Source organism: Pyrus communis, chromosome 7, assembly GCF_041283825.1.
Source record: "Pyrus communis isolate YQ-2024b chromosome 7, ASM4128382v1, whole genome shotgun sequence".
Taxonomy (NCBI): domain Eukaryota; kingdom Viridiplantae; phylum Streptophyta; class Magnoliopsida; order Rosales; family Rosaceae; genus Pyrus; species Pyrus communis.
Genome location: NC_142571.1, coordinates 9,258,009 through 9,282,592, shown reverse-complemented (window position 1 = coordinate 9,282,592; position 24,584 = coordinate 9,258,009). Strand labels below are relative to the sequence as shown.

General features: G+C 38.6%; 1 protein-coding gene and 1 pseudogene across 2 annotated transcripts; one reads left to right on the top strand and one right to left on the bottom strand.

Annotated features, from left to right (window-relative positions):
• The first annotated feature begins 14,793 nt into the window (after positions 1 to 14,793).
• On the top strand, positions 14,794 to 16,037 carry LOC137733341 (phospholipase A(1) DAD1, chloroplastic pseudogene; annotated as a pseudogene).
• A 2,685-nt stretch (positions 16,038 to 18,722) lies between these two features.
• LOC137733139 (glycine--tRNA ligase, chloroplastic/mitochondrial 2-like) lies at positions 18,723 to 21,117 on the bottom strand. 2 transcript variants are annotated; one of them, XM_088697990.1, is made up of 5 exons: positions 20,763 to 21,117; positions 20,568 to 20,620; positions 20,061 to 20,128; positions 19,153 to 19,234; positions 18,723 to 19,010 (listed from the first exon to the last, which is right to left on the bottom strand). In XM_088697990.1, the coding sequence occupies exons 1-5, from the start codon at positions 21,022 to 21,024 to the stop codon at positions 18,942 to 18,944; spliced, it is 534 nt and encodes a 177-aa protein (XP_088554116.1). In that variant the 5' UTR covers positions 21,025 to 21,117; the 3' UTR covers positions 18,723 to 18,941. The 2 variants fall into 2 exon arrangements, 1 of the variants encoding a protein (XP_088554116.1); XR_015964887.1 differs by lacking the exon at positions 20,061 to 20,128 and having other exon boundaries at positions 20,568 to 20,618; positions 20,741 to 21,117.
• Between the last annotated feature and the right edge of the window lie 3,467 nt (positions 21,118 to 24,584).

The window sequence follows — 24,584 nt, the reverse complement described above, 5'->3', positions numbered from 1 at the left end:
CCAATGTTACATCAAATGCTTCACTAAATTAGTTCAATTTAGTCTATTCTAAGTTAGTCCAGCTTAGCCTCTGAAGCTAGTCAAATCAGAGATAGTCCTTTACACAAACGCACCTAGGTATTGTGGAAGATCACATCGCAAGCCTTTTTACTACCAAGGGGCCTTGGGACTGGGGAGTAATTTTTGAATGCATTGAGCTATCTGTTAGAACTGAGATGAACTATAGTCTCCTATGCCAGATTACAGGTCAAGAGATTAAGGAGACATTCTTTCAAATGGGAGGCTTAAAGGCACCATGGTTAGATGGTTTTCAATGAATGATTTATCAGTCTTATTGGGTTATTATTTCTGAGGAAGTTTGAGGAATGACTTAGGATTTCATAAATGGAGTGTCCAGCCCCAGGAAAGTTAATTCCACTCATAGTATTGGTACCATAAATCCAGAATCCAGAGGAGGTTGATTAGTCCAGGCAAATCAGTCGATGCAACTACTCATACAAGGTGTTATCTAAAGTTCTTGCCAATCTACTTAGGCCTTTGTTACATGATTTGATTTCTCTAATGCAAATTGCTTTTGTAAATGGACAATAAATTCAGGATAATATTCTCACCGCTCACAAAGTTTTCCATTTTCTCAAATTAAGGAAAACAAGAAGAAAATTGGAGTTGGGATCAAACTGGATATGAGTAAGGTGTATAATCGAATCGAGTGATATTTTTTTAGAGGTTGTGGTGGTAAGGATAGGTTTTCACGGATTTTGAAATAACTTGTTGGTGAATGTGTTAGATTAGTGGATTTTGTTGTTATTATTAATGGGAATTCAGGTCGCAAATTTCAACCATCTCGGGAGTTGCGTCAAGGGGATCCACTGTCAATCATATCTATTCTTACTAGTTAGCGAATTTTTATCTTCGTTGATTCATAAAACCATTGAGATGGATTATGTCCAAGGAATTCAAATCAACTCCCTTGCTTTTTGTAGATGTCACTTTCATTTTCTTACAAGCTACTCAATAGAACTTGTTGACCCTAAAAATTACAAAGCCTACATGGCGCGCAGGCCGAGTAACTAATAAGCTAACTACGTCATTCGGTTGAATGCGGGGCGTGCCAACTCGTCAACCGAGCTTCGCCGAGGAGTAAAATTTGTTGATGTTGTGTTGAGTACGCTGCTGACTTCTTGATCTTGCGATTGCGGCCAAAGAATGAACAAATCTCGGCCTTTGGATTCTCGAGCCTGAAGACAAGGCTGCTAGTTCTGCGAAGTTCAATATCAAATTCGGCTCTCAGGGTGCCGAATGTAGTAACCTGGTAACACCTCACTTCGCCGAGAAGGCTAATGAGATGATCTCTGCCAACATGGATTCGAAAATCCTTCTCGACCGAGACTTGGATAGATAACCAGTCGGCCTCGATGTAGTGTTGTTTATCCAAACTGAAGGTGCTTTGGGAACAGCTGATTCTACGGGATCAGCGCTGTTTATCCAAACTGAAGATGTTCGCCGGTTGCCTTCACAGTGCTGTTTATCCAAATTGAAGGTGTGTCGACGGGAAGAAGAAAATAAAATAAAATAAAATCTCAAGAGGTTTGAGAGGTTTTGCTCAGGGCAATTGTGTGTTGAATTGGAGGTCCTCAAACTGAAGATGCAGCTCTATATTTATACTGTTGATATTTGCTTGACATGGCTAGATAATTGTGGAGTCCGACTGCAACTCTAACTTGCAGAATGAAATATGATCCGTGTGGCTGACTTTTCAAATGAAAACTCATCTAGGTTTATCCCATCATGACCAAAGACCTAGCCTACCTAGGCTTCCTATCATAACTCCATCACCATCAAATCCTAGGCTTATCACATCACCACATCATCACCAAAAACCTAGCTTTCCTAGGCTCTCATCATCTTTTACCAAAACTGCCGCATGCATCCTGACCCTATGAATATTAAATTCATTTTTAATTATCACCATATTTAAATGGATAATAATCTGTTCAGAATCCAATCCCATTAGTAGTTCCAAGTGACCTCATAATATCATCCTATTCTGCATGCTTCATTATCTGATGTCGTGCATATCTGTTAACCAAAAACTGATCCAACCACACACCCATATGCGAAACATCCACATCAACTTGAATTATCTTGAATTGTGCCGCCTGTTTTCTAGCTTGGAGATATATTATTTTTCGCATGAAAATGTCAAGATAAATCATTATTAAAAGATAATTATGATAAAAATCATAATGTTATCTTTTAATATTAATAAAATTATCTTCACGAATTCATCGACAGTGTGAAAGTACACTTACTCAACGGCCTCGTTACTCGGGCCGATAGTGCAATTTTGGGTCCAAACATTGCCCTCCAGTTTTCTGGAGTTTCGGCTCGTAAGCCGAATGGTTAAGGAAACTAAGCATTTTGCAGTTGAACTTGGCCACTACTGAGTACTTCTGCCGAATTGATAACGTCCTTGAACCTGCCTGAGGTGAGAAGAACAAGTTCGTTGATCTAAGTTATACAAAAGCTCCACATAAGCTGATCGGAATTTGTATATAAATCTTTTAGCCAATGACCTTGGTCAAAACTTCATACCCACCAACCACGCAAATAATATTTGTTCACCGAGTACAAACATAACTCAGCCAAGAACAACTTCGCCAAACGAATCCTTCAAATAGCACCCAAAATGGCTTGTAAAGGCAATGAACTCTCGAATTTGCTGCGGCATATTGGTTGATGTTTCATTCTTTAAGCAAAATGAGCCAAGACTGCCGTTTCTTTCACCCCCAGTGATAACGGAGAGCACAAGGGGAGTCGGCAGTTGGTCGAGTATCAATAGGCGTCCTCGCTGCTCTTGAATTTGAATTACTACCAACGTCTCATCACCGAAGACAACTAGACAACTCCTACTAACTTTTCACTTGTACCAAAAAAGAAAATGGTAAAACCATTTTTGTTGAAAAAATCTGCAACCACCTGTCCACATCACTGTTAAGGTGGAAAATCCAACCAGGAGAATCCTCTGGCTCATTCCGTGGCCTTTGGTTTGGATGGATACCATTTGTTTTCAGCAGCCCATTTGTGATGGCAGAAAAACTGCAGTGGATAGCAGAGAGCAAAAACGGAGAGAAATGCCACAACTCTCGGCTGCCGAGGTCGAGAAAAATTTGGAGAGTTGAGGGTAAATTGTGTCGAGGTCGAGAAGAACTGGGGGGTAGCTCAGCCTGCCTGGGCCGAATTGTGACAAATCGACTTCGCCCAACAAAAACGCCCCATAATGCTTCTTGCTGAGCTCGCCAAATTTTCTTTTATTCGGCCAAATCTCCATTAGAGGGATCCCAGCCGAATTTTCTCTTATCATTTGTTTTGCAACAAAGACCATTTGCTCTAGTCATAAATTCTTTCTCAACCAAAGAATAACATGTGATGCTGTTAAAGAGTCCCCAGATGGACTTGTATTTGAAGCAAGGTTCCTGGAAAAATTCCACCGAATCACTACATCACCGAATGAGAAGGCTAGCTCACGTGGAAGAAAAACCAAATGAGGCCAAAGTCTCGAGGACTCTTGCCCACTGCTTCTACTGGTACTCTGGATATATATATAGATACATATATATAGATACATATATATACATATATATATATATATATGTATCTATATATATATGTCATTGCCTGATAAGACTTGTCGGCCATGCAATTGGCATATATATATATATATATATATATATAGATACATACATACATACATATATATGTATCCATAGGTAGAGGACGGGATTGCCTGAACCATATCTCGAGGGGCTTGTCCTGAATATCAACAAATGATTTGATGCCGCACGGGATATCCCTCGGCAACATCTCTGTATGTATATATATATATATATATATATATATATATATACATGGTAGGCCAAATGACCCCATGGTCGAGCACTAGCAGGTCGAACGACCCCATGGTGGAGCACCAGCACTCGCTAATAATACCTCGCCGAGCTCGGCATGTGCGTGTGTGTGTATATATGTTAGGGACTAATAAAAGTGAGTGAACCATATGGGGTCGAGAAAAATGAGCCGACTTCGAGAACCATGGCGGAAGTAACACCATCAAAACCACCATCATTCAGTTTTAAGGAAATCCATCAGTGGCTTGCCAAAAATTACAACACGGCTTTTATCTTCTTATACGCAGCATGTGGCGAATAATCTTTCTCGGCAATAACCGCCGATTTTACCAAATAGACTTATAAGTCCAAAATTGGCTCGGCTAGAAACAATTTTTAAACTGAACACATTATCTTCTAGATTGCCGCATCATCTTGTCATGACTTGGAACTGGTATCGACAAACCTTTAATCTTTACCAATGATATTCTAACATAACTTGGAACTGGTCATGACTCCCCACCTGTTACCACACGTTCATAGGTTGAAGCCTACTACCTTCCTTCTTGGTAATGGCATCCTGATGTATGCTAACTTTATATATATATATATATATATATATTTTTTTTTTTTAGTCCGTGGTCAGGATGCTTGTTGCCCCCTACTTTCTTATGCATCGGCTCAAACAGCCAGATGGATAAGAAAATACATAAAAAATTGAAATCTAATATATAGGAATAAAAATGGCTGATCCATGAAAAGGAGGAGGCCATCGATGCTTCATTCCAAGTCGAGATCTTTTGATATCAACATTTTCAAATTGATTTCGCTTTAAGCCGAATAAAGGATTTTCTCCAAATATTTGTAACTTGGCGAAAAATTTTTCATTTTCGGCTATTGAATGTGTTGAACAATTATTATGCCCCCCAGGCATAATTTCGGCTTTTAATTCAAACAATTTAGCCAAATGGGATTTCTCTATATCAGCTTTCTCACCAATAACCATGTCAATTGGCGTGGTTTGTTCAACTGAAACCATGAATTGGTCTTGTTCGTCATTGGAACACTTTTCTGACGAATTATTTTCTGAGTCAAATTTTGGCTCAGAAACTTGAACATTTTCTCTTACCACACTTGCAGCCTCGATCGAAAAAATAGATGGCCTAGGTTTTTCTTCTTGGCCGACCATATTTTCAGTCTCGACCGAAAAAATAGGTGGCCTTTGTTCTTCGGCCAAAGTAACAATTTTCTTAGGCCGATGTCTAATTACGATCGGAGCGGAAAATTGCCCTCTGGTCTTTTCAACCAACCATTCCTCAGATGGAATCAATTTGTAGTCGAAAACGTAAAGAAAATATTTTCCATCCAGCCAGGTATTAAATCGAGCCCTGTCTTCATTTACCTATTGCTCTTGCAGAGTAACATGAGCTTTTATTCTCAACATGTAAGCGAATGACTTTTGCATCTCTGTATGGCAACGAAGAATTTTTTCCACTTCCAAAGATCTTTTTCGTTCCTTATTGTGTTTTTTCAATTCCTCTAGGAGCTCGTCCAATCGGCTACGTTGAGCCGGATTGGAATCTTAATATATCATATGAACTTCGTAGTTTTAGCACTGTGTCCCACTGGGCGTGCCAAAATGTTGACTCTAAAAATTACAAAGCCTACGTGGCGCGCAGGCTGAGTAACTAATAAGCTAACTACGTCCTTCAGTTGAATGTCAGGCGTGCCAACTCGTCGGCCGAGCTCGGCCAAGGAGTAAAATTTGTTGATGTTACGTTGAGTGCGCTACTGACTTCTTGATCTTGCGATTGCGGTCGAGGAAGGAACAAATCTCGGCCTTTGGATTCTCAAGCCTGAAGACAAGGCTGCTAGTTCTGCGAAATTCATTATCAAATTCGGCTCTTAGGGTGCCGAATGTAGTAACCTGGTAACACCTCACTTCGCCGAGAAGGCTAATGAGATGACCTCTGCCAACAAGGATTCGAAAATCCTTCTCGACCAAGACTTGGATAGATAACCAGTCGGCCTCGACGCAGTGCTGTTTATCCAAACTGAAAGTGCTTCGGGAATGGCTGATTTTACAGCAACAACGTTGTTTATCCAAACTGAAGATGTTCGCCGGTTGCCTTCACAGTGTTATTTATCTAAACTGAAGGTGTGTTGGCGGGAAAAATAAAATAAAATTAAAAAAAATCTGAAGAGGTTTGAGAGGTTTTGTGCAGGGCAATTGTGTGTTGAATTGGAGGTCATCAAACTGAAGATGCAGCTCTGTATTTATAGTGTTGATATTTGCTTGACACGACTAGATAATTGTGGAGTCCCACTGCAACTCTATGCAGAATGAAATATGATCCGTGTGGCTGACTTTTCAAATGAAAACTCATCTAGGTTTATCCCATCATGACCAAAGACCTAGCCTACCTAGGCTTCCTATCATAACTCCATCACCATCAAATCCTAGGCTTATCACATCACCACATCATCACCAAAAACCTAGCTTTCCTAGGCTCTCATCATCTTTTACCAAAACTGCCGCATGCATCCTGACCCTATGAATATTAAATTCATTTTTAATTATCACCATATTTAAATGGATAATAATCTGTTCAGAATCCAATCCCATTAGTAGTTCCAAATGACCTCATAATATCATCTTGTTCTGCATGCTTCATTATCTGATGCCGTGCATATCTGTTAACCAAAAACTGATCCAACCACACACCTATATGCCAAACATCCACATCAACATCAACTTGAATTATCTTGAATTGTGCCGCCTGTTTGCTAGCTTGGAGATATATTATTTTCACATGAAAATGTCAAGATAAATCATTATTAAGAGATAATTATGATAAAAATCATAATGTTATCTTTTAATATTAATAAAATTATCTTCACAAATTCATCGACAGTGTGGAAGTACGCTTACTCAACGGCCTCGATTACTCGGGTCGATGGTGGAATTTTGGGGTCCAAACAGAACTACAAGAATTTTATCAAGTTGTTGAATGCCTATTGTTCAGTGTTGGGACAGAAGGTGAATTTACAGAAATTCAGCGTTTATTTCAATGCAAACAATTCTAATGGCCTTGGTGAAGAACTATGCGAAATTTTGGGGATGCCAAGGGTTGAAGACTCGGGGAATTATCTCGATATGCCGACAATTTGGGGGAGGTCAAAGCGAGAAGCTTTGACATATGTTAAAGAAAATTTAAGGGGTGTAGTCAATTTGGATTTCAGATAATTTTAATGGACTTTTTTGAGTGACAGATTTCAAAGGATTTTAATAGATTCTACAATTCCATATGGATTTTGACAGATTATTATGGATTTCTATGGATTTGTATGGATTTCTTTTATGGATTTCTTAGGATTTCTTTTTTGACTCCTACAACATAAATGTCATAAATTCTTTTCTCAGTGCACAATCTAAAAAAGACATAAGCATATGTATATTGATATAGAAGTATAAACTAATCAAATATGTCTTATCTTTCCCTTTATCATTTGAATTGTGATTTCTTTACGAAAAATAATCTTAACTAATCAAAACAAGTAGTGCTTCTTAAATCAAATGTCTCAAAATTAACCATTTTTTCCTCAACAATTGATTAGTTCATAATGTGTTATTCAGTCTAAGTACAGTTACCAATATAAATAAGCTTTGGAAGATGCTAGCACTCTTACGCTAACATGATTACACGAAAAAGAACAGAAAGCTTGAATTGACAATAAGATTCTTAGTAGTAATTTCCAAGAGTTCAATTAACATGGTAAAAAATTAACACATTCAGATAGAACACATAATCATTACAAGAACTGCTAGTAGCTATTAACACTTCCCATCAAAGCATTACAAGAAATACTATTACACAGTCCAAAATAAAGGAAATACAAATTTCAAAAAGTATTGTACAATTCAAAAAATTCAAGTTTGCATCTGGGACAGTGACAGATGAACGTGAAAAGAAATCAGGTTGGCAGGTTCCATGTCTGAAAGAAAACAGAGAGTGAGAAAGAAAGATCGAGTTGCAGAATGGAGAGAGAGAGGGATAGAGCAAAGGGGTTGAAAAGAAATCCTAGGGGTGGAGGTAGGATTTTGTTACGCTTATAATCCATTCTCAAATCCTACAAAATCTCTTATTGAAAGAAATCCTTCAAAATCTAGGAATTTTTTAATACCTATAGATTTGCATGGACTTTATAAAAATCCTTTAAAATCTCAGTTGACTACGTCAAGATTCTAAAGTCTTTTAAAATCCTTTAATTGACTATCCCTGTATTTGAATGGATTCTTTTAATATCTTTTAAAATCCTAGTTGACTACACCATGATTCTAAAGTATTTTTAAAATCATTTAAAATCCTCATTTGACTACACCCCCTTAATGAGGAAACTTCAGGGTTACGAAATTTGCTTTCACAAGCGGGCATATAAGTTCTTATCAAAGAGGTGGCTCAGGCGGTACCAGGTCAAATTCCTACTGTCGGTTTGTAGAGATTTTGATTCCATGTTAGCGATTTGTAGAGATTTTGGATTCCATGTTAGCAAAAAATTTTTGGGGTTAAAGAAATGAGAAAAAGGAGAATGCATTGGTGAGTTAGGAATATCTGGGATTGCCAAAACAAGAAGATGGGTTGGGTTGTAGAAGCTTACAGGAGTTTAATCTAGCTTTAATTGCGAAGCAATGTTGGCGTCTCATTCATGAACCAGACTGCTTATAGGCTAGAGTCCTTAAATGTAGATATTTTCCTAACACCTCATTCTTGTAAGCAAAGAAAGGAAGCAGGGCATCGTGGGCTTGGATGACACACCACAACCTGATATATAGTAGGCACCGAAATCGAGGTGTGCTGGCCATCACTCAGATGGGCGACAAAGTCATTATAGACATGAAGTCATAACTAAAAATATCAACTAATATAATCTATCGAAAATTCAGCAGAACTTCCCATAAAATAGGGATAAGCCCAAATTAAAACACATGCAAGTGATATTTATATCCACATAACCCGAGGGGCCACACTTCATGGTTCTCTAACCTTCTATTACATGCCTCGTAATATGTTCAGAGCATAATTGTCAAAACATGGGTTTTACTAGTAAAGCTGAGTAGATAACATAGTAAGAATGTATTAGAGACTTAGGGTGCGTTTGTTGCACCGGACTGTCTCGGACTGGACTAACTTTAAGGACTAAGCTGGACTGGCTTAGACTAGACTAAGCTGGACTGGCTTAGACTAGACTAAGCTGGATTAGCTTAGTGAAGCGTTTGGTGCAGTGTCGGACTAAGACATGAACCTTTTTCTTTTTTTTTTTCTTTTTTTTTTGAAATTCAATTGTTTTTCAAATTTTAATTCATATTTACTAATATTTTACAATTATTAATCTACAATTTTTTTTTTCTCACTCACCCTCTCTCCACTCCATGTATCTTTCCTTTCAGTATCCCATCGTTTCCCTCGAATTAAACTCTACTCTGCATCTCTGTCCTCTCTCTCTCCCTTTCCTTTTTCTTCTCCCAATTTCAAGCTTTGTCAAACCTTTTCTTTCCCTTTCCACCTCTTGCCCTTCTCTTTGGGTGTTTTGCAATTCCCAAATATGGTATTTTTGCAATTCCCAGATTTGGGATTTTTGCAATTCTCAGAGGCTTGGTGAGGTAACTGGTGGGGAGTCGGGGTTTGTGGAGTTGGGGGAGTGAAAGACAACGGTGGCTTGGGGTTGGAACGCTTAGATTTCTTGTGGGGCTACATGACCCTCTTCGAAGTCTTTGTCATGGCCGTTCCGACTTCACTTGTAGAAATTCCAGATAGACTTGGATTTCTTGGACTTGTTTCCGTCAAAACCAGTTGAAGGCGAACGTAAGAGACGGTCTTAGTAGTCCGAAGCATTTTGGGGGGTCTCGCTAAGACCTCCTAGCGAGGTCCCTAGTCCTTGCGAGTCCCATCTAATCTCATTAAAACTAGTCCCTGCCAGTACCAAACACGAGACTGGACTAAGTGTTAGTCCAGTCTAGTCCAGTGATAGCTAGTGAGGGCAAACAAACGCACCCTTAGAGCTTTGGGAAGAGGCTTCAACGCCAAATGTGAGGACTGCTACGCCTACTGAATCATGTATGCACTGAGAACTAATAGATACATATATAGAGAACTGATACTCACCAGTGGCATGGCATACAATATTATCCACTAACCATAACTAGCGGAAGCTGGATAATATAATCATGTCATTGCCGAGTAATCTTTAGGCAATCACAAATTGAGAATATAATTATGTAATTATATCATTATCGCCTAATCTCGAGCTAATGTCAAATGAGAATATAATTATATAACCATGTCATTACGAAGTAATCTCGACATAATGGCAAGATGAGAGTATATCATACACTTGTAAATTGAATACCATGTCTATATTATGGACAAGCTGGATAATTAATATAACCATATACGTGTAAGCTGAATACCATGTTCGTATGAATATATAACCATACACGTATAAACTGAATACCAAGTCTGTAGACATGCTAAATATATAACCATATAGATGTAAGTTGAATACCATGTTCGTAGACAAGCTGAATAATATAACCATATACGTGTAAGTTGAATACTATGCCCGTAGACAAGCTAAATATATATATATATATATATATATATATATCATATACGCGTAAACTGGATATCATATTCGCAAACAAGTTGAGGATATATCATACATGTGTAAGTTGGATATCATGTTTGTAGACAAGTTGAGTATATATGTCATACACGTATAAGCTGAATTATACGATCATATACTATAAGGTCTAATTCTAATTCATAAAATCTATTTTCCCCATAAACGTAACTAAAATCATATTTACCTAAGCCCACTTAATATTTGAAACCGCTACACATCAAGAAAAAATTCCAACACCCACATGAAAAATCTAGTAAAGTTTGTATCTAGACCGAGACACAATAATGTCTTATTCTGAATTTCGAGACTAATAAAATATTTAATGTTTATTTAATCTTAAGACTTTCAAGTTAGAATGTCTACGTACCTTGTAAAAGGTTCAAGCCAATCGTAGTTGTTCCTTCATACGAAAAATTTTCAACATTTACTTCTTAAACATTTGAATATCATACCTAGCAGAAATAAATGTCTCACTTAAATAAGAGTGACAATGGGAAGATTTTGGCCACTAAGTTTGTTAGACCTCTAGTGATACAAACGTCAATATTCGAGAATTATTTGAACATGTTGGCCCTAAGTCAACCCTCAATAAAATGGTTTCTATTAAAGTCAATCACCCTAATTATTCTCATTCTGAAAGATATGCACATCAAATTTCCGATCTATGAGTTTCTTCATAACGATCAAACGGTGGAATCTCCGCCTATTATAAATTCAAATGGCGGTCAATTATGGAACGGTGCTCAAATGATCAAATTTGAAGAAACGGAGTGTGGATTTGGATTCAACGCGTTGAAATAACATCTGGGGGTCCCAGCCAAAAATCGAAAAAATTCAACCGTCAACGTTGACGCGAGCTGAGTTGAGCCGTCGGAGAGGACCCGAGCCACCGGAAAACTCATCGGATCCTGCAAAATTTGCCAAAAAATTCTCTGAATATTCCCGGCTTCATTCTCACTCGATTCTCAACCAAACCATGCAATCCATAAATGAAAATTCATGTACACGACGAGACGAACACAAAGAAAATGGTTTTAAGCCTTATCTCCACCAGGAAAAAAGCCCCGTGACGGAGCTTTGTGCAACGGTGTCCAAACTTCGAAGTTCAAGAAACGGAAACTATTGTTGAACCTGTGGCTGCGAGAGGAAGATGATGGTGATTTTAGAAACTCGATTCGTCGATGATTTTGAAATCATGGTGGTATTGGTGTTGTGTGTCGGTGGAGGAATAACCAAGAGAGAGTGAGAGTCCCATCCCCAAAAAGGCGCGGAGGGAAAGGAAGGGAGAAGAAAATACCCCCTGGTTCCTACTAACTCTTAACAACCAATAAAGTTCTCCGGAGACGGGTCGAATTTATGAAAATACCTTTGAATTCAAAGCCCGTAAAAACTTTATTTTAGGTCCAAATATTGTTACTCTTCTGCCACGCATTCGTAGCGACGAATATTATAATAATATACTAAATACTCGTACACGGAAGAAAGGAACATCATTCCCTGCATTGTTGATAAATGTTGATGACATAGTGATCACCAGAAACAATGTCGCTGCTATCACTTATCTTAAGCAGTTCCTTCACTCTCGTCTTCGAATCACATATCTTGGTGACCTCAAACACTTATTGGGCATCGAGGTGTCTCGTTCCAAGATGGGAATCAATATTTCTCAGCGAAAATACGCCCTTGAAATACTTAAAGATGGAGGCTTACTTGAGCACGCCAACTACTTTTCCTATGGAGCAAAATTTGAAGTTATCTAATAAGGGCGATTTGCTTATTGATCCAGCAAAATACAGAAGGTTAGCATGCTGGTTAATTTATTTAACCATTACTAGACACGACATTATGTATGCAGTGCTTAGCCAGTTTCTGCATGAGCCAAGAAAACCTCACATGGAGGCAGCGCTTCGCGTTTTGAGATACCTTAACAATACTCCTGGACAAGGGCTTTCATTCCATCTCAAAGTAATTTAAAACTTCAGGCCTATTGTGACTCAGACTGGGCTGGTTGTCCAACTATAAGACGTTCGATAACTAGTTATTGTATTTTTCTGGGAGATTCATCGATTTCTTGGTGAACAAAGAGGCAGAAGACCGTTTCACTTTTCTTCGCAGAAGCGGAATACAACGCAATGGCAGGGACATGTTATGGATTATCTTGGTTGCGTGATTTGCTACGAGTATTACGGTTGCCTTACAGTTGCCTTATCTTAAACGTGTTACACTTTATTGTGATAATAAGGTTGCCCTACATATAGCCGCCAATCCTGTCTTCCATGAATGCACTCGACACATTGAGATAGATTGTCACTTTGTTAGGGACAACGTGCAGGATGGTTCAATGGTAACTAAGCACACCGGATCATCTCAGCAACTTGCAGATGTATTTACTAAAGCCTTGGGGTGAAGTTGCATTCAATGGAATCTTACGCAAGTTGGGTGTTTTTGACATTCAATATCCAACTTGAGGGGGAGAGTTGGAAAGTCAATGATATCCCATGTATTTGGGGGTATAATTAGCTGTGCGAATATGTAATTGATTAACCCTTTTATTAGTTGATTTCTGTCTTGTATTGTTAATTTAGATTATAGGTCTCTAAACATAATTGTAGAAATTACTGCTGTTTATATTCCTCTATCAATAACAGAGAAAGGTATTGTGGCAAACATATTCTTTTTCATTTCTACAGTGGAAGAACAACAAAGCATTCTCTAGAACTCGCTTTTCCTTTGGGATGCTTTGGACCTAGTCCATGCTAACTCAGAAACGGGAACGTGAAGGTTTTAGCTCATCTCTTTACAACACAAGCCCATCAAAGCCTTCGACACAAAAACCCGCCAACACTCATTAAAGTCAAAAGGAAAATGTTACACACAAATAAAATTGTAATTTACATAGGAAAAATGAACTACTTAAATGTAATGAGTAAGATACTTATGTCTTATCCTAATACTACATGACAAACCAACGCGTTGTGTTAGATTTCATATACCAACATATATATCATTCATCTCCCTACCTTTCTCTAATAAAGTACCTTACCTTTTCATTGCTCCCCGCCAATTCAAAGGTGGAGAAATTTTTCTAGGTTCCGGGTTCATTAGCTGACTTGGAGTTCCACTAACTTTAAATTGACACCTATACATATTTTAACACCAACCCACCATTTAAAGATAAAAAAAAAAAAAAAAAAAAAAAAAAAAAACATATTGGGGCTTGGACCCACTCCTTCCTACCTATCTCCCTTCTTCGGGAAACTGAAAGGCTTTTTATGAATTCAACACCGGCCAACCTTCTCTCTTCCTCTCCCTTTCTCCATGCACACCGGCAACCAAGCAATCTCCAACGAAAGGATCCAAGATTTTTGCATTTACATTATTCAAAATTATAACTCAACAATTAATTTCAAAATTATGCCATCTCTTTTAAAATCATATTTCAGTTGGGAAAGACTATAGAAGAAGATGGTATCAAATTCATATTTCAATTGGGAGATAAAGACTTGAGTTTCGGGTGGGTGTTCGTAGTGGTGGGCATGATGTGGTTGTTTGGTGGAAGGCGTCAACATCGAGTGGGTGATCTTGGTGGTGGTAGTAGCGGACGTTCGGATGCAGGTGGTGGTTACGCTTTGGTCGGAGATTGCTTGGTTGCTGGTGTGCATAGAGATGGAGGGGAAGAGAGAAGGGCGGTGCTGTAGTGATGAAAGGCCTTTCCTGAAGAAGGGAAAGATGAAGAAGAGACTAGTGGGGCCCAAACTCCAATATATATATATTTTTTAATTATTAAACGGCGTGTTCTGTGAAAAATATGTCCAGATGTCAAGTCATTATGGGTGAAACTTCAGGTCAGCTAATGAGCTGGACCGTGGAAAAATTTCTCTCAAAAGTGGACCTATATGTTGAAGTTCTCTCTCCTCTTTTAAAGTACAAGTGTGAAACACTTTCAGCTTCTTTAATGTCTCTTCGTCATACCAACTCTCTCTCTGTCTCTCTCTCTCTCTCTCCATACACAGGCTCTACTTTTTGTTATTATAAAAGGACCATCCCTAGCTCCTTCGAAATGCAACTACAAATTGGCACCCACTTACAAAGTGAGAGACTCAGTGAAGAGCTAGCTCTCTCTGAACTTCTCACAAACCGATCACAATGAAGCTTTCTATCAGACCCTTCTCACACAAGGCAACAATCACCTCATGCACCCTCACTCAATTACCAACTCTAAACCCCAAACACATGACCTTGACTCACAACCTTCCCAACTGGCAGCACTTGCTAAACCCAGTTGACATTAGCTCCCTAGCACTCACCCCTGTCACCCCCATAACTACCAACCCCACCGCCGGTAAACAACCCGTTCGCAAAAGTTGGATGGATTACCAAGGCTTCAACAACTGGGAAAACCTTCTCGACCCTCTAGACGACAATTTACGGGGTGAGATTATCCGGTATGGTCAGTTTGTCGATGCCGCATACAAGGCGTTTGAATTTGATCCAGATTCCAATTTTTACGCAACATGCAAGTACTCAAAAGCCTCATTGTTTGAAAAATCCGGGCTTCCGGGAACTGGCTACCGGATTACAAAAAATTTACGTGCCACGTCGGGAATCCAGCTTCCAAGCTGGATAGAAAAGGCGCCGAGCTGGGTGGCAACGCAGTCCAGCTGGATTGGCTACGTGGCGGTCTGTCAAGACAAGGAGGAAATTGCAAGGCTTGGAAGACGGGACGTAGTGATTGCCTTTAGAGGGACCGCCACGTGCTTGGAGTGGCTTGAAAATCTTCGAGCCACTCTCACCCAGCTTCCGTCCAGCCCTAATAACTCAGGTCTGGACAACTGTGAGCCAATGGTCGAAAGTGGATTTTTGAGCTTATACACTTCAGGAACCGACTTAATCCCGAGCTTGCAACAAATGTTACGCCAAGAGATTGCGCGGTTGCTTCAATCCTACGGCAACGAGCCTCTCAGCATAACATTGACCGGGCACAGCCTCGGCGCCGCGCTTGCAACGCTCGCAGCTTACGACATAAAAACTACGTTTAACCGGTCGCCGCTAGTCACCGTCTTTTCGTTTGCCGGGCCACGTGTAGGAAACAGTAACTTCCGCCAGAACCTGGACAAGAAAGGCCCAAAAGTTTTACGCATTGTGAACTCCGACGATGTAATAACTAAAGTACCTGGTTTCGTAGTCGACGACAATGAACGGCGCCACTTGGCATGCTACAGCGGGTTCCGAAAGGCGGTGGAGTTCCAGAACTGGATCCACCAGAAGGTGGAGGACACGCAGTTGTCGTACGCGGAGGTTGGGAAGGAGCTCAGGTTAAGTAGCAAGGACTCGCCGTACCTGATGGGCACCAACGTGTCAACGTGTCACGAGCTCAGCACGTACCTCCACCTCGTCGACAATTTCCAGAGCTCAAAATGTCCGTTCAAAGCCACGGCCAAGAGATTATTCAGTAAAAAACACTAATCAACAAAAAGAACCCGTAGAGCGTAGCAACTAACGACATCGTTTCGTCCATCTCATTTGTCCATATAAACGTAATTTTTTCCCGCCAAATCTTGGAGGAGAGGGGTCTCAATTATTTGTAATCACTAAACGAGATAAATTAACTAATTAATCGTGGGTTTTTGTTTGACTATTCTAAGTGGAAGTGAAAGCGAGATGATTGACTCATTCAATAATATCTCGTTGTCATGTTTGACTGGCAAAACATAGTTTGAGATACAGTTACAATAACATATCGTTGTTACGTTTGATTTGTAATAGTCTGAAGTAGCTACCGAACCATTTTCTTTTCCTTATGGTTTTACTCTCTCCCCAAAAACATGCAGCAATACAGCATTTGAGCAATCACAGATTCACAGCAGAAGCAGGTGGGATTCTTTTTATACGTAAACCACCGGGGCCCGTGCTTTCGTAAGAGCGTGACTAAAACCCTAAAAAGGCTAATATTGTCTGTTTCTTATTGGGGGGGTCTCGGAAGACGCGTCCTTGGTACCGACACATTATAACGCATTGCGGTTTCCGTTTGACTGCACCGACTCGGGACGTGGCACGTCCTGCTACTTTGTTGGCAGCAGGGGTAGCGCCGTCCATACCCAACACTTGCTCAGTAGGTTTAAGCGAAAATGAACGTAGTAACCGTCGGCGCCAATTTTAACTGCTTCGGAGCTAAAGCTTTTCAACGCACCAACATAAAATTGTGGTCATACTTGTGTATATATATGACAATAAACTTCGTAACTTTTTTATTTGGATTGTTGTGTTTCTGTTAACGACTTGGTTAGGAAGAAAGATAAAGGATGACATAAGTGATGAGTAACAAGAAAAGAAAACAAATAATTGATACATAGGATTAAATAGCAAACCAGTTTCAATAACATATATGTAGGATTTATATAATAATTACATTGTATAAAACACAATATTAGTCATCCAATATGGATGTGTTTTATATATATATATATATTGTGTACGTGTGTGTGTGTGTGTGTTCCTTGTCCCACATCAACCGTTTCATTTTCACCCTCCATACTAGCCACTATATAAGAGACTTTGTGAAAGGGAAAAGACACACCAACAAAAAACATCAACCGTTTCATTTTCTCCTTACCTACTAGCCACTATATGAAGAGACTTTGTGGAAGGGAAAAGACACACCAACAAAAGACATCAACCGTTTCATTTTCTCCTTACCTACTAGCCACTATATAAAGAGACTTTGTGGAAGGGAAAAGACACACCTACAAGAGAAACAGTTCTCTTAGCTCTAGAGGAGATGAGAGGAAAATATCTTGTTCACTCTTCTAGTAATCTCTCTCTCTTAGTTTACCCTCTGTGGTATCACCTTTGACCCTAGTATAAAAAAGCTAATAAGAACTATGGCAGTTTGATGTTTGTGCATTGGCACAAGGTACTTAGGCAATCTAGCTGGGTTAGATACAACCGAATCCTCAATTTTGTAATGCTCTTGTTCATGGTTCGTGAAACAAGTCATAAGAACGAGACCCACTGTGGAAGATTGCTTGAGCTATTCACGTTTTTTTTCCTTTGAAATTTCTAGATTTTGTTGCTTGGTATATGTTCTTCATGGTTATATGAACTTGTGTATGAACTTTGGTGAAAAAATTCCGACCCGTTTGCTAGAAAAGGTTTGTTTGGAGAAAAATGTGATTCTTTTCAAGTTTTGTGACCCCCTTTTCGTGCTGTTAGAGTCAGTTTTTGTAATTTGACCTTTCCAACGACATAAGATACCATTAAACACGAGTGAGATATATGGTCTCAAAAAATTGACATCACAAGATCGGTAATCTTGGATGTCCATATTTCTTGGAGGAAGATAAAAGTGAGTCATGATTTCACTCTTGGCCTCACAGTTGCATCTCTAACGATTTTGGGAATGTTTATCTACACTATTGGATTTGTCCTTGGGAGATGAATCGAATGGCGGAGGGGGCGTCAATGAACAACCAGAGGCTGGCGCGTAACTTGCACGTGATTATGGAAACTAGATGTCAACGAGCGGCACATTATTGAAATTGGACAATTTGATTTGTTCATAGTAGGGTCCATTGAAGAAAGGATCATATATTTTTTGTGAGTATTCTTTTTTAGTCTTGTCAGGACACAATCTAGTTCTTTTCTCGAGTACATTCATATACCAGAGTGTTGTAAATATTGGACATCTTGCCCAGTGGGAAAGCTACATCTAGTACCGGACCAATGATTTGAGCGATATGCCCCAAGTTTTTTTTAAGTGTGGGAACACATATTTTGATTGGTTCTCAACCATAGATATAGAACAAGAGCCAGCTGAAGGTGAATTCATGGCCCTTACGTGTGACTTCCACGATCTATCTTCTTGTTTCGTGAGTTCTTTCCTTCACGATATTGAGTACCAAACAACGTGAGAGTCCTCTTTCTTATTTTGATCCATGATAAAGATCAGTTCCAATTCTTTATCGGATCTAAGACTAGTATTTTCTCTTTTTGTTTACCTTTTCTTTGAAAGTAAAAACATTAATAAAAGGTTCTAGGGTGCACAAGCCAAGTTAAAGGCGTGTATGCAATGGGCAGCCTAAAATAATATATATGAACTATGTGTATAAGCATGGATTCCTATGGTGCTTATTTATTTTCTGAGATTAAGCATATTAAATAATTTGTTGACTATCCACCCAGAATTGAAGTTCGAATTGTACGGTAAGAGATATGAACACGCATACAATGTATTCAGGTAGATATGTGTGAAAACACTGAAGTGATGTGCACACAATTTGCAAGGCCACTTTCCATCACTTGAACAGAGTCACAATACACATACGCATTTATGGTTTGTTTGAATGGTTCAAAGAAAAAGATGTTTATTGACTACCTAAAGCTGATAAGCTGCGGATGAAAAAGGTCTTGTGAGTTTCCAGGATCAGGCTTCAATATAACCTGAGATAGATAAATGAAAAGGAACTGTCCATGACAACAGGTAATATGAAAGAATTGTACCAAAAAAGAGTAGAACCAAGTGTCATCCAAAATTGCATTAACTTGCTTGGGGAAAAAAAATGAGAGAAAGAGTAAACTTAACCTGAAATTGAGTGTGTCTCTGGAGCCTGTTTGGATTTTCCCCATAACGACTATCATCTGGTCGGATGCTAGGCTCCTCATACCTATTATCAAGAAGTCCACATTGGCAGTTAAACGAAAAACTTGAAGGACCAGCTGCTCTATGTGGTAATAATTACAAAAATGAAAAAAAAAACAAAGAACAAATGTCATAAAGAAGAATTCCACATCAGATAGGAAGTGGATTTCGTTGGTGTAAAAGGTTGGCTCAATATAAGCCAAGATGGATGTGAAGAGAATCCCACATCGGAGAAGGGTGTTCCACTTCTAATTGCACTGATGCCTTTTGAGATAAAACCCCACACCTGAGGTCCATTGGGGTTGATAACACCTAGGGGATTGGGCCTAGGTGGTTAAGTGGGGACAATTTCGGTGCATGGTGGCCTTAGTCGTGGACACTCATGGAGTCTAGCCCTTGACACAACAGATTCGATATAGGATTCATAAGGGTCGGTAGACACCTATCACTTTGGTTCGTACTTTAGGTAGTACAGTAAGCTCACAACCTGTGATATTAAGATCACGACAGGACTAGTTCCTTATCCAATATATCACGAATCGTCTAAACAGAGGGTCCACATAGATAACTGATCCCCTGCTGATGGGGTGGGTAGGCCGGCGCTCCAACCACAATGAGGGCATAAAGTGTTTGAGTTGGAGAGAAGGTTAAGAACAAGAATCCCGCATAAGAACTGACAGGGTTTACATGGGTGGGTAGGCAACATTCTATAAGGCCAAGTTGGTAAAGGAAACTTACGGCAATGTAATAAATATGACTATGACCAGAAAACCCCACACATCAGGGAAATCAATACCGTAGTCCTCTGAATACATGTTACTGTAGTAATTTACAAACTTACGCATACTTACGCAACATTCCATGGTTCTGGACCAAGAACCCTTAAGAATGTCAAGGGATTCATAGTCCCAGCTCCAACCTGATCATTAACCAAAGCCACAGTAAGAAAAATATGTAACTAGGCATAAATTTGGGACAGCCAGACAAAAACTAAGACGCTTAGTGCCTCAAACCACCTAAACAACTATAAGAGAAATATGTGCTTATTTTGCCCATTAAGTTTTGCAGCATTCCCCGTCCACCTGGCGAACCTTTCTTCTTCTTAATCACGAGTTTTTTACTTATTAAAACAACAAAAGGGAAAAATAACTTTTCAGTCCAATTTGATAAAGAACAACACGCAAAACACAATTTTGAACATACAGTAGGGCGAAAGGTGCACTTTGGGGATCAGAGTTTATAATTCAACACAGAAAAACACATTTCTCCAAATCAAGCAACAACTAAAAGGGAAAGAATTAAACAAAGCATAACCTTATAAGTAAACCCAAGTGAAAAAGTTAAGCACTAATCATTACCTCTGTGTTGCTGCATTGCATTATGGCACATCCAACTGAAGCCCAATATTCCTACAAAGTAGAAAACGACAATGCAATCAATGGAATATCAAAGCATGAAAACTGAGATTACCCAACAAAATTAATCAAGCAAATAACAAGCAATTGGCAACACAGAGTGAAAAGGAAACGACTTTGGACTGAAGAGTGAGAACTGGAGCCGCTGAATGGCTTGCTGGAAAGTAAGGACAGAGGCTTTCCAGGGCTCATCATTGGGGTTTGTGGACGAGTCGTGCTGTGGAACCGCGGAGGTACTAACTGCGGAGACTGTGGTTTTCGTGAAGCGGCGGCAGTGGCGGTGGCAGAGTGGGTTGTAGAGACAGGTAGGATTATTGGGGTTGCCGGGGCGTAGGAGGCGGAGGCGGGAAGCGTGGGGCTTGAGAAAGGAGATGACTAGTGGGAGAGCGAGGATAGCCATGGCCGGCTCCGCTCTCTGAGTGTGAGGCTTGTATCACAGCCGTACCCACTTGGGTTTATCAGCAACTGAATCCGAACAAGGGTTTTACTTTTCGAGTATTCAACGAATATAGTCAAAAATTAACTTTTAATTTTAAAAATGTTATTTTTTATAAAATCTTTTAAATATATCCAAAATATATTTAAAACTAAAAATGATATTAGTAAGAAAAAAGGTTTTGAAGGCATGATTGAAATTATGTTGCTCCCACTTGCGATATCTATAGTGGCGCTCAATGTCGATGATGAGGGGGTCAAAGGGGATAGGGTTGTGGTGGTGGAGTGTAGAAGCGAAGGTGAAGTTGGATCGGAGCTTGAGCAGATAGAAGCTAAAAAACCTTTAATTTATTTAATTGTTAAATTTGAGGGTATTTGTGTCTATTTAAGTGAAAGTTTGGATATATTTGAAAGTTTTTATAAAAAATGACATTTTTGAAATTAAGAGTTAATTTTTGGCTATATTTGATGAGAGCTGTTATTCCCACCTCAATATATTATCTTCCCACCCACATTTTTATGAATTTTTTAATTACAAATTTGTCAGTATGTAAAATGACCAATAAGGACCTTAGTTACCCCCTTTTGCATTACTTTTTTTTTAATAAAAAAATAAAAAAGAAAAGTTTGGGCGTGATAACTCTCACACTATGTTTAGACAATTTGTCTTCCTTAAAGCCTAACTCATCATTCCCATCTCCTTTCATTCAAAGAAAGCAAAAAAAAAAAAAAGAAATTAGAAAATGATGTTTCTATGGAAAAAGTAGATCATTATATTTCCATCGAAGAGGTAAAAGATAATTTTATGTGGGTCATTTTGATTTGTCGACATCGTATAATTGAAGCATAGCTTTGTGACTTGTTATCTCTAATTATATATATATATATATATATATATATATATTAAGGGTTATTTTAGGAATAATAGTGGGTGGAAAAATAGCATTTTAATTTTTTAACTTTTTATAGTGGGTGTAAATATAACGTGGGTAGGAAAATAAGACAATATGGTGGGTCTAACAGCTCTCTATTTGATAAATAGTGTTACTTTTCTTCCCTTTCCTTTGCAAAATGCCTTTTTTGCCCCTTAATAAACTGGGAATGGGCCCACCCACCAAAAAGGAAAAACCCACAAAACATAGGGGATCTAAATGCAGTGAGGGCGTTACGGGCGCGATTGTTTGGCCTCGTTAAGTTTTATTGGACTGAATTGAGCTAGATATTAGTGTAAGCATGTGTTTGTTACAAGCAGAACTAAGTTTAATAATAGGATCAAGGACTCCTCAACTAAGTCCCTCAGTAGGAGGTATTAGAGAGACCCTCCAATAACAACAGGATTGTTAGTCCCGTCTCCCTCGTCTGCAAGCAGCGACCCAGTTTACATGAGTAGCAACTACAGTCACCTTCTCCAGTGACCAAATCAGAGACAACTTTCGCCGATCTCCACTGTCCCTCAAACCCAGCCCCAATTTGGGGTTTTCCGCCAGCTGCGTTGACCCGAACATACCAAAGATGGGCCATTTGCTATCCCAGATCACGCACACATCGCTCTCTCAACCTCACAAACACCCTAAATTTTCTCCCTTGCCAAACACCCGTTTCTGCTGATTCTCCCACAAGTTGTGTTCCATCGCGAAAATTTAGCCAACTATGATCTCAATCTATGCGACATATAAGGTGAGTAGTTAGTAGGAATTGGGAATTTTCAAAGGTGTTTGGTTGGTGAAAAAGTTAAGAGAGAGAACGAAAGAAAATGGAATGGCATTAGTAGGAATTGGGGATTTTGAAATGTGATTTTTTGCCAATGGGAATTCTCTGCAGATGGGAATTCCATGAAAGCATGGTTCATGAAGGAAAACAGATTTGCATGTCTGAATTGGAGAGCTTTCAAAAGCATGGTTGATGAAGAAAAAAAAAAAATTATGTGTCTGAATTAAAGAGCTTTCAAAAGCATGGTTGATGCTGGCAGAGAGGATTGATATTTCTCGAGAGAAAGAGGAGGGTCCACAAACAAAAGAAAAAAAAAAGAATTAATAATAAATTTTTATAGATATAGATTAAATAATAAATATAATTTTAAAGTTTCTTGATAATCTTGTTTTTAGTCCGATGTTACACCAAATGATTTACTAAATTAGTCCAATTTAGTTTATTTTAAGTCAGTTCAACTTAATCTTTAAAGCTAATCCGATCAGAGATAATCCATTACACAAACGCACCCTAGGTATTGTGGTATTCACATCGCAAGCCTTTTTACTACTAAGGGGCCTCGAGACTGGGGAGTAATTTTTGAATGCATTGAGCTATCTGTTAGAACTGAGATGAACTATAGTCTCCTATGCCAGATTACAGGTCAAGAGATTAAGGAGACAATCTTTCAAATGGGAGGCTTAAAGGCATCATGGTTGGATGGTTTTCAATGAATGTTTTATCAGTCTTATTGGGTTATTATTTATGAGGAAGTTTGAGGAATGACTTAGGATTTCATAAATGGAGCGTCCAGCCCCAGTAATGGCGTAGTCAGAAATTATTCGGTGGGTGGGCTAAGCTAAAATTATTACTACGAAATCAAGTTTTTAATCATATGTTGCCTACATAAAGTTATATAATAGTAAAAACTTGAAAGTAGTAATTTGAAGCAAGAATTTTATGCTATGTTTTCTAGGTTTCTAGCTTTCAAAGCTTTCAAGTGAATAAAATAAGGAACCATTTGTGGTATGGAAGTTTTAATTTATTACTATTAAATATAATATTGGTTAAAGTGATGAGTTTATTTAACATCTATTAGCTCTTATTATTCTTAAAAATAGGCTTACTAATAAAAAATTTCATTTATTATGTGAAATATGACAATTAAAAATCATAAACTAACCTAAAAATTAATATTTTTAAGCTTGAAGAACCAAACTCTCCTTATGCTATAGCCTAGGGGAGCCTTGTACTTGGCTCCGCCCTTGAGCCCCAAGAAAGTTAATTCCACTCATAGCATTGGTACCAGAAATCTAGAATCCAGATTCCAAAGGAGGTTGATTAGTCCAGGCAAATCAGTCGTTGCAACTACTCATACAAGGTGTTATCTAAAGTTCTTGCCAATCGACTTAGGCATTTGTTACATGATTTGATTTCTCTAATGCAAATTGCTTTTGTAACTGGACAATAAATTCAGGATAATATTCTCATCGCTCACAAAGTTTTCCATTTTCTCAAATTAAGGAAAACAAGAAGAAAATTGGAGTTGGGGATCAAACTGGATATGAGTAAGGCGTATAATTGAATCAAGTGAGATTTTTTTAGAGGTTGTGGTGGTAAGGATGGGGTTTCACATATTTTGAATTAACTTCTTGGTGAAATGTGTTAGATTAGTGGACTTTGTTATTATTATTAAAGGAAAATTAATAAAAATGGCTTAAAAACTTTGAGTTTTAACTATAAGGACAAAATAAAGGGTAAAGTGAATAGTATCAGGATTGACTTTTTTTATTTTAGTGTAAAAATGTGGTTTTTCGTTAAAGTGAACAATACTAC

What these genes read in the sequence shown, in the direction of transcription:
- LOC137733139 (XM_088697990.1), bottom strand. Translation starts at nt 21,024, where the DNA reads ATGGCTATCCTCGCTCTCCCACTAGTCATCTCCTTTCTCAAGCCCCAC. An exon ending in GCAAGCCATTCAGCGGCTCC is followed by an intron (nt 20,621 to 20,762) that starts AGTTCTCACTCT and finishes TTTCTACTTTGT; the next exon opens with AGGAATATTGGGCTTCAGTT. An exon ending in TGCAATGCAGCAACACAGAG is followed by an intron (nt 20,129 to 20,567) that starts GTAATGATTAGT and finishes GTTAATGATCAG; the next exon opens with GTTGGAGCTGGGACTATGAA.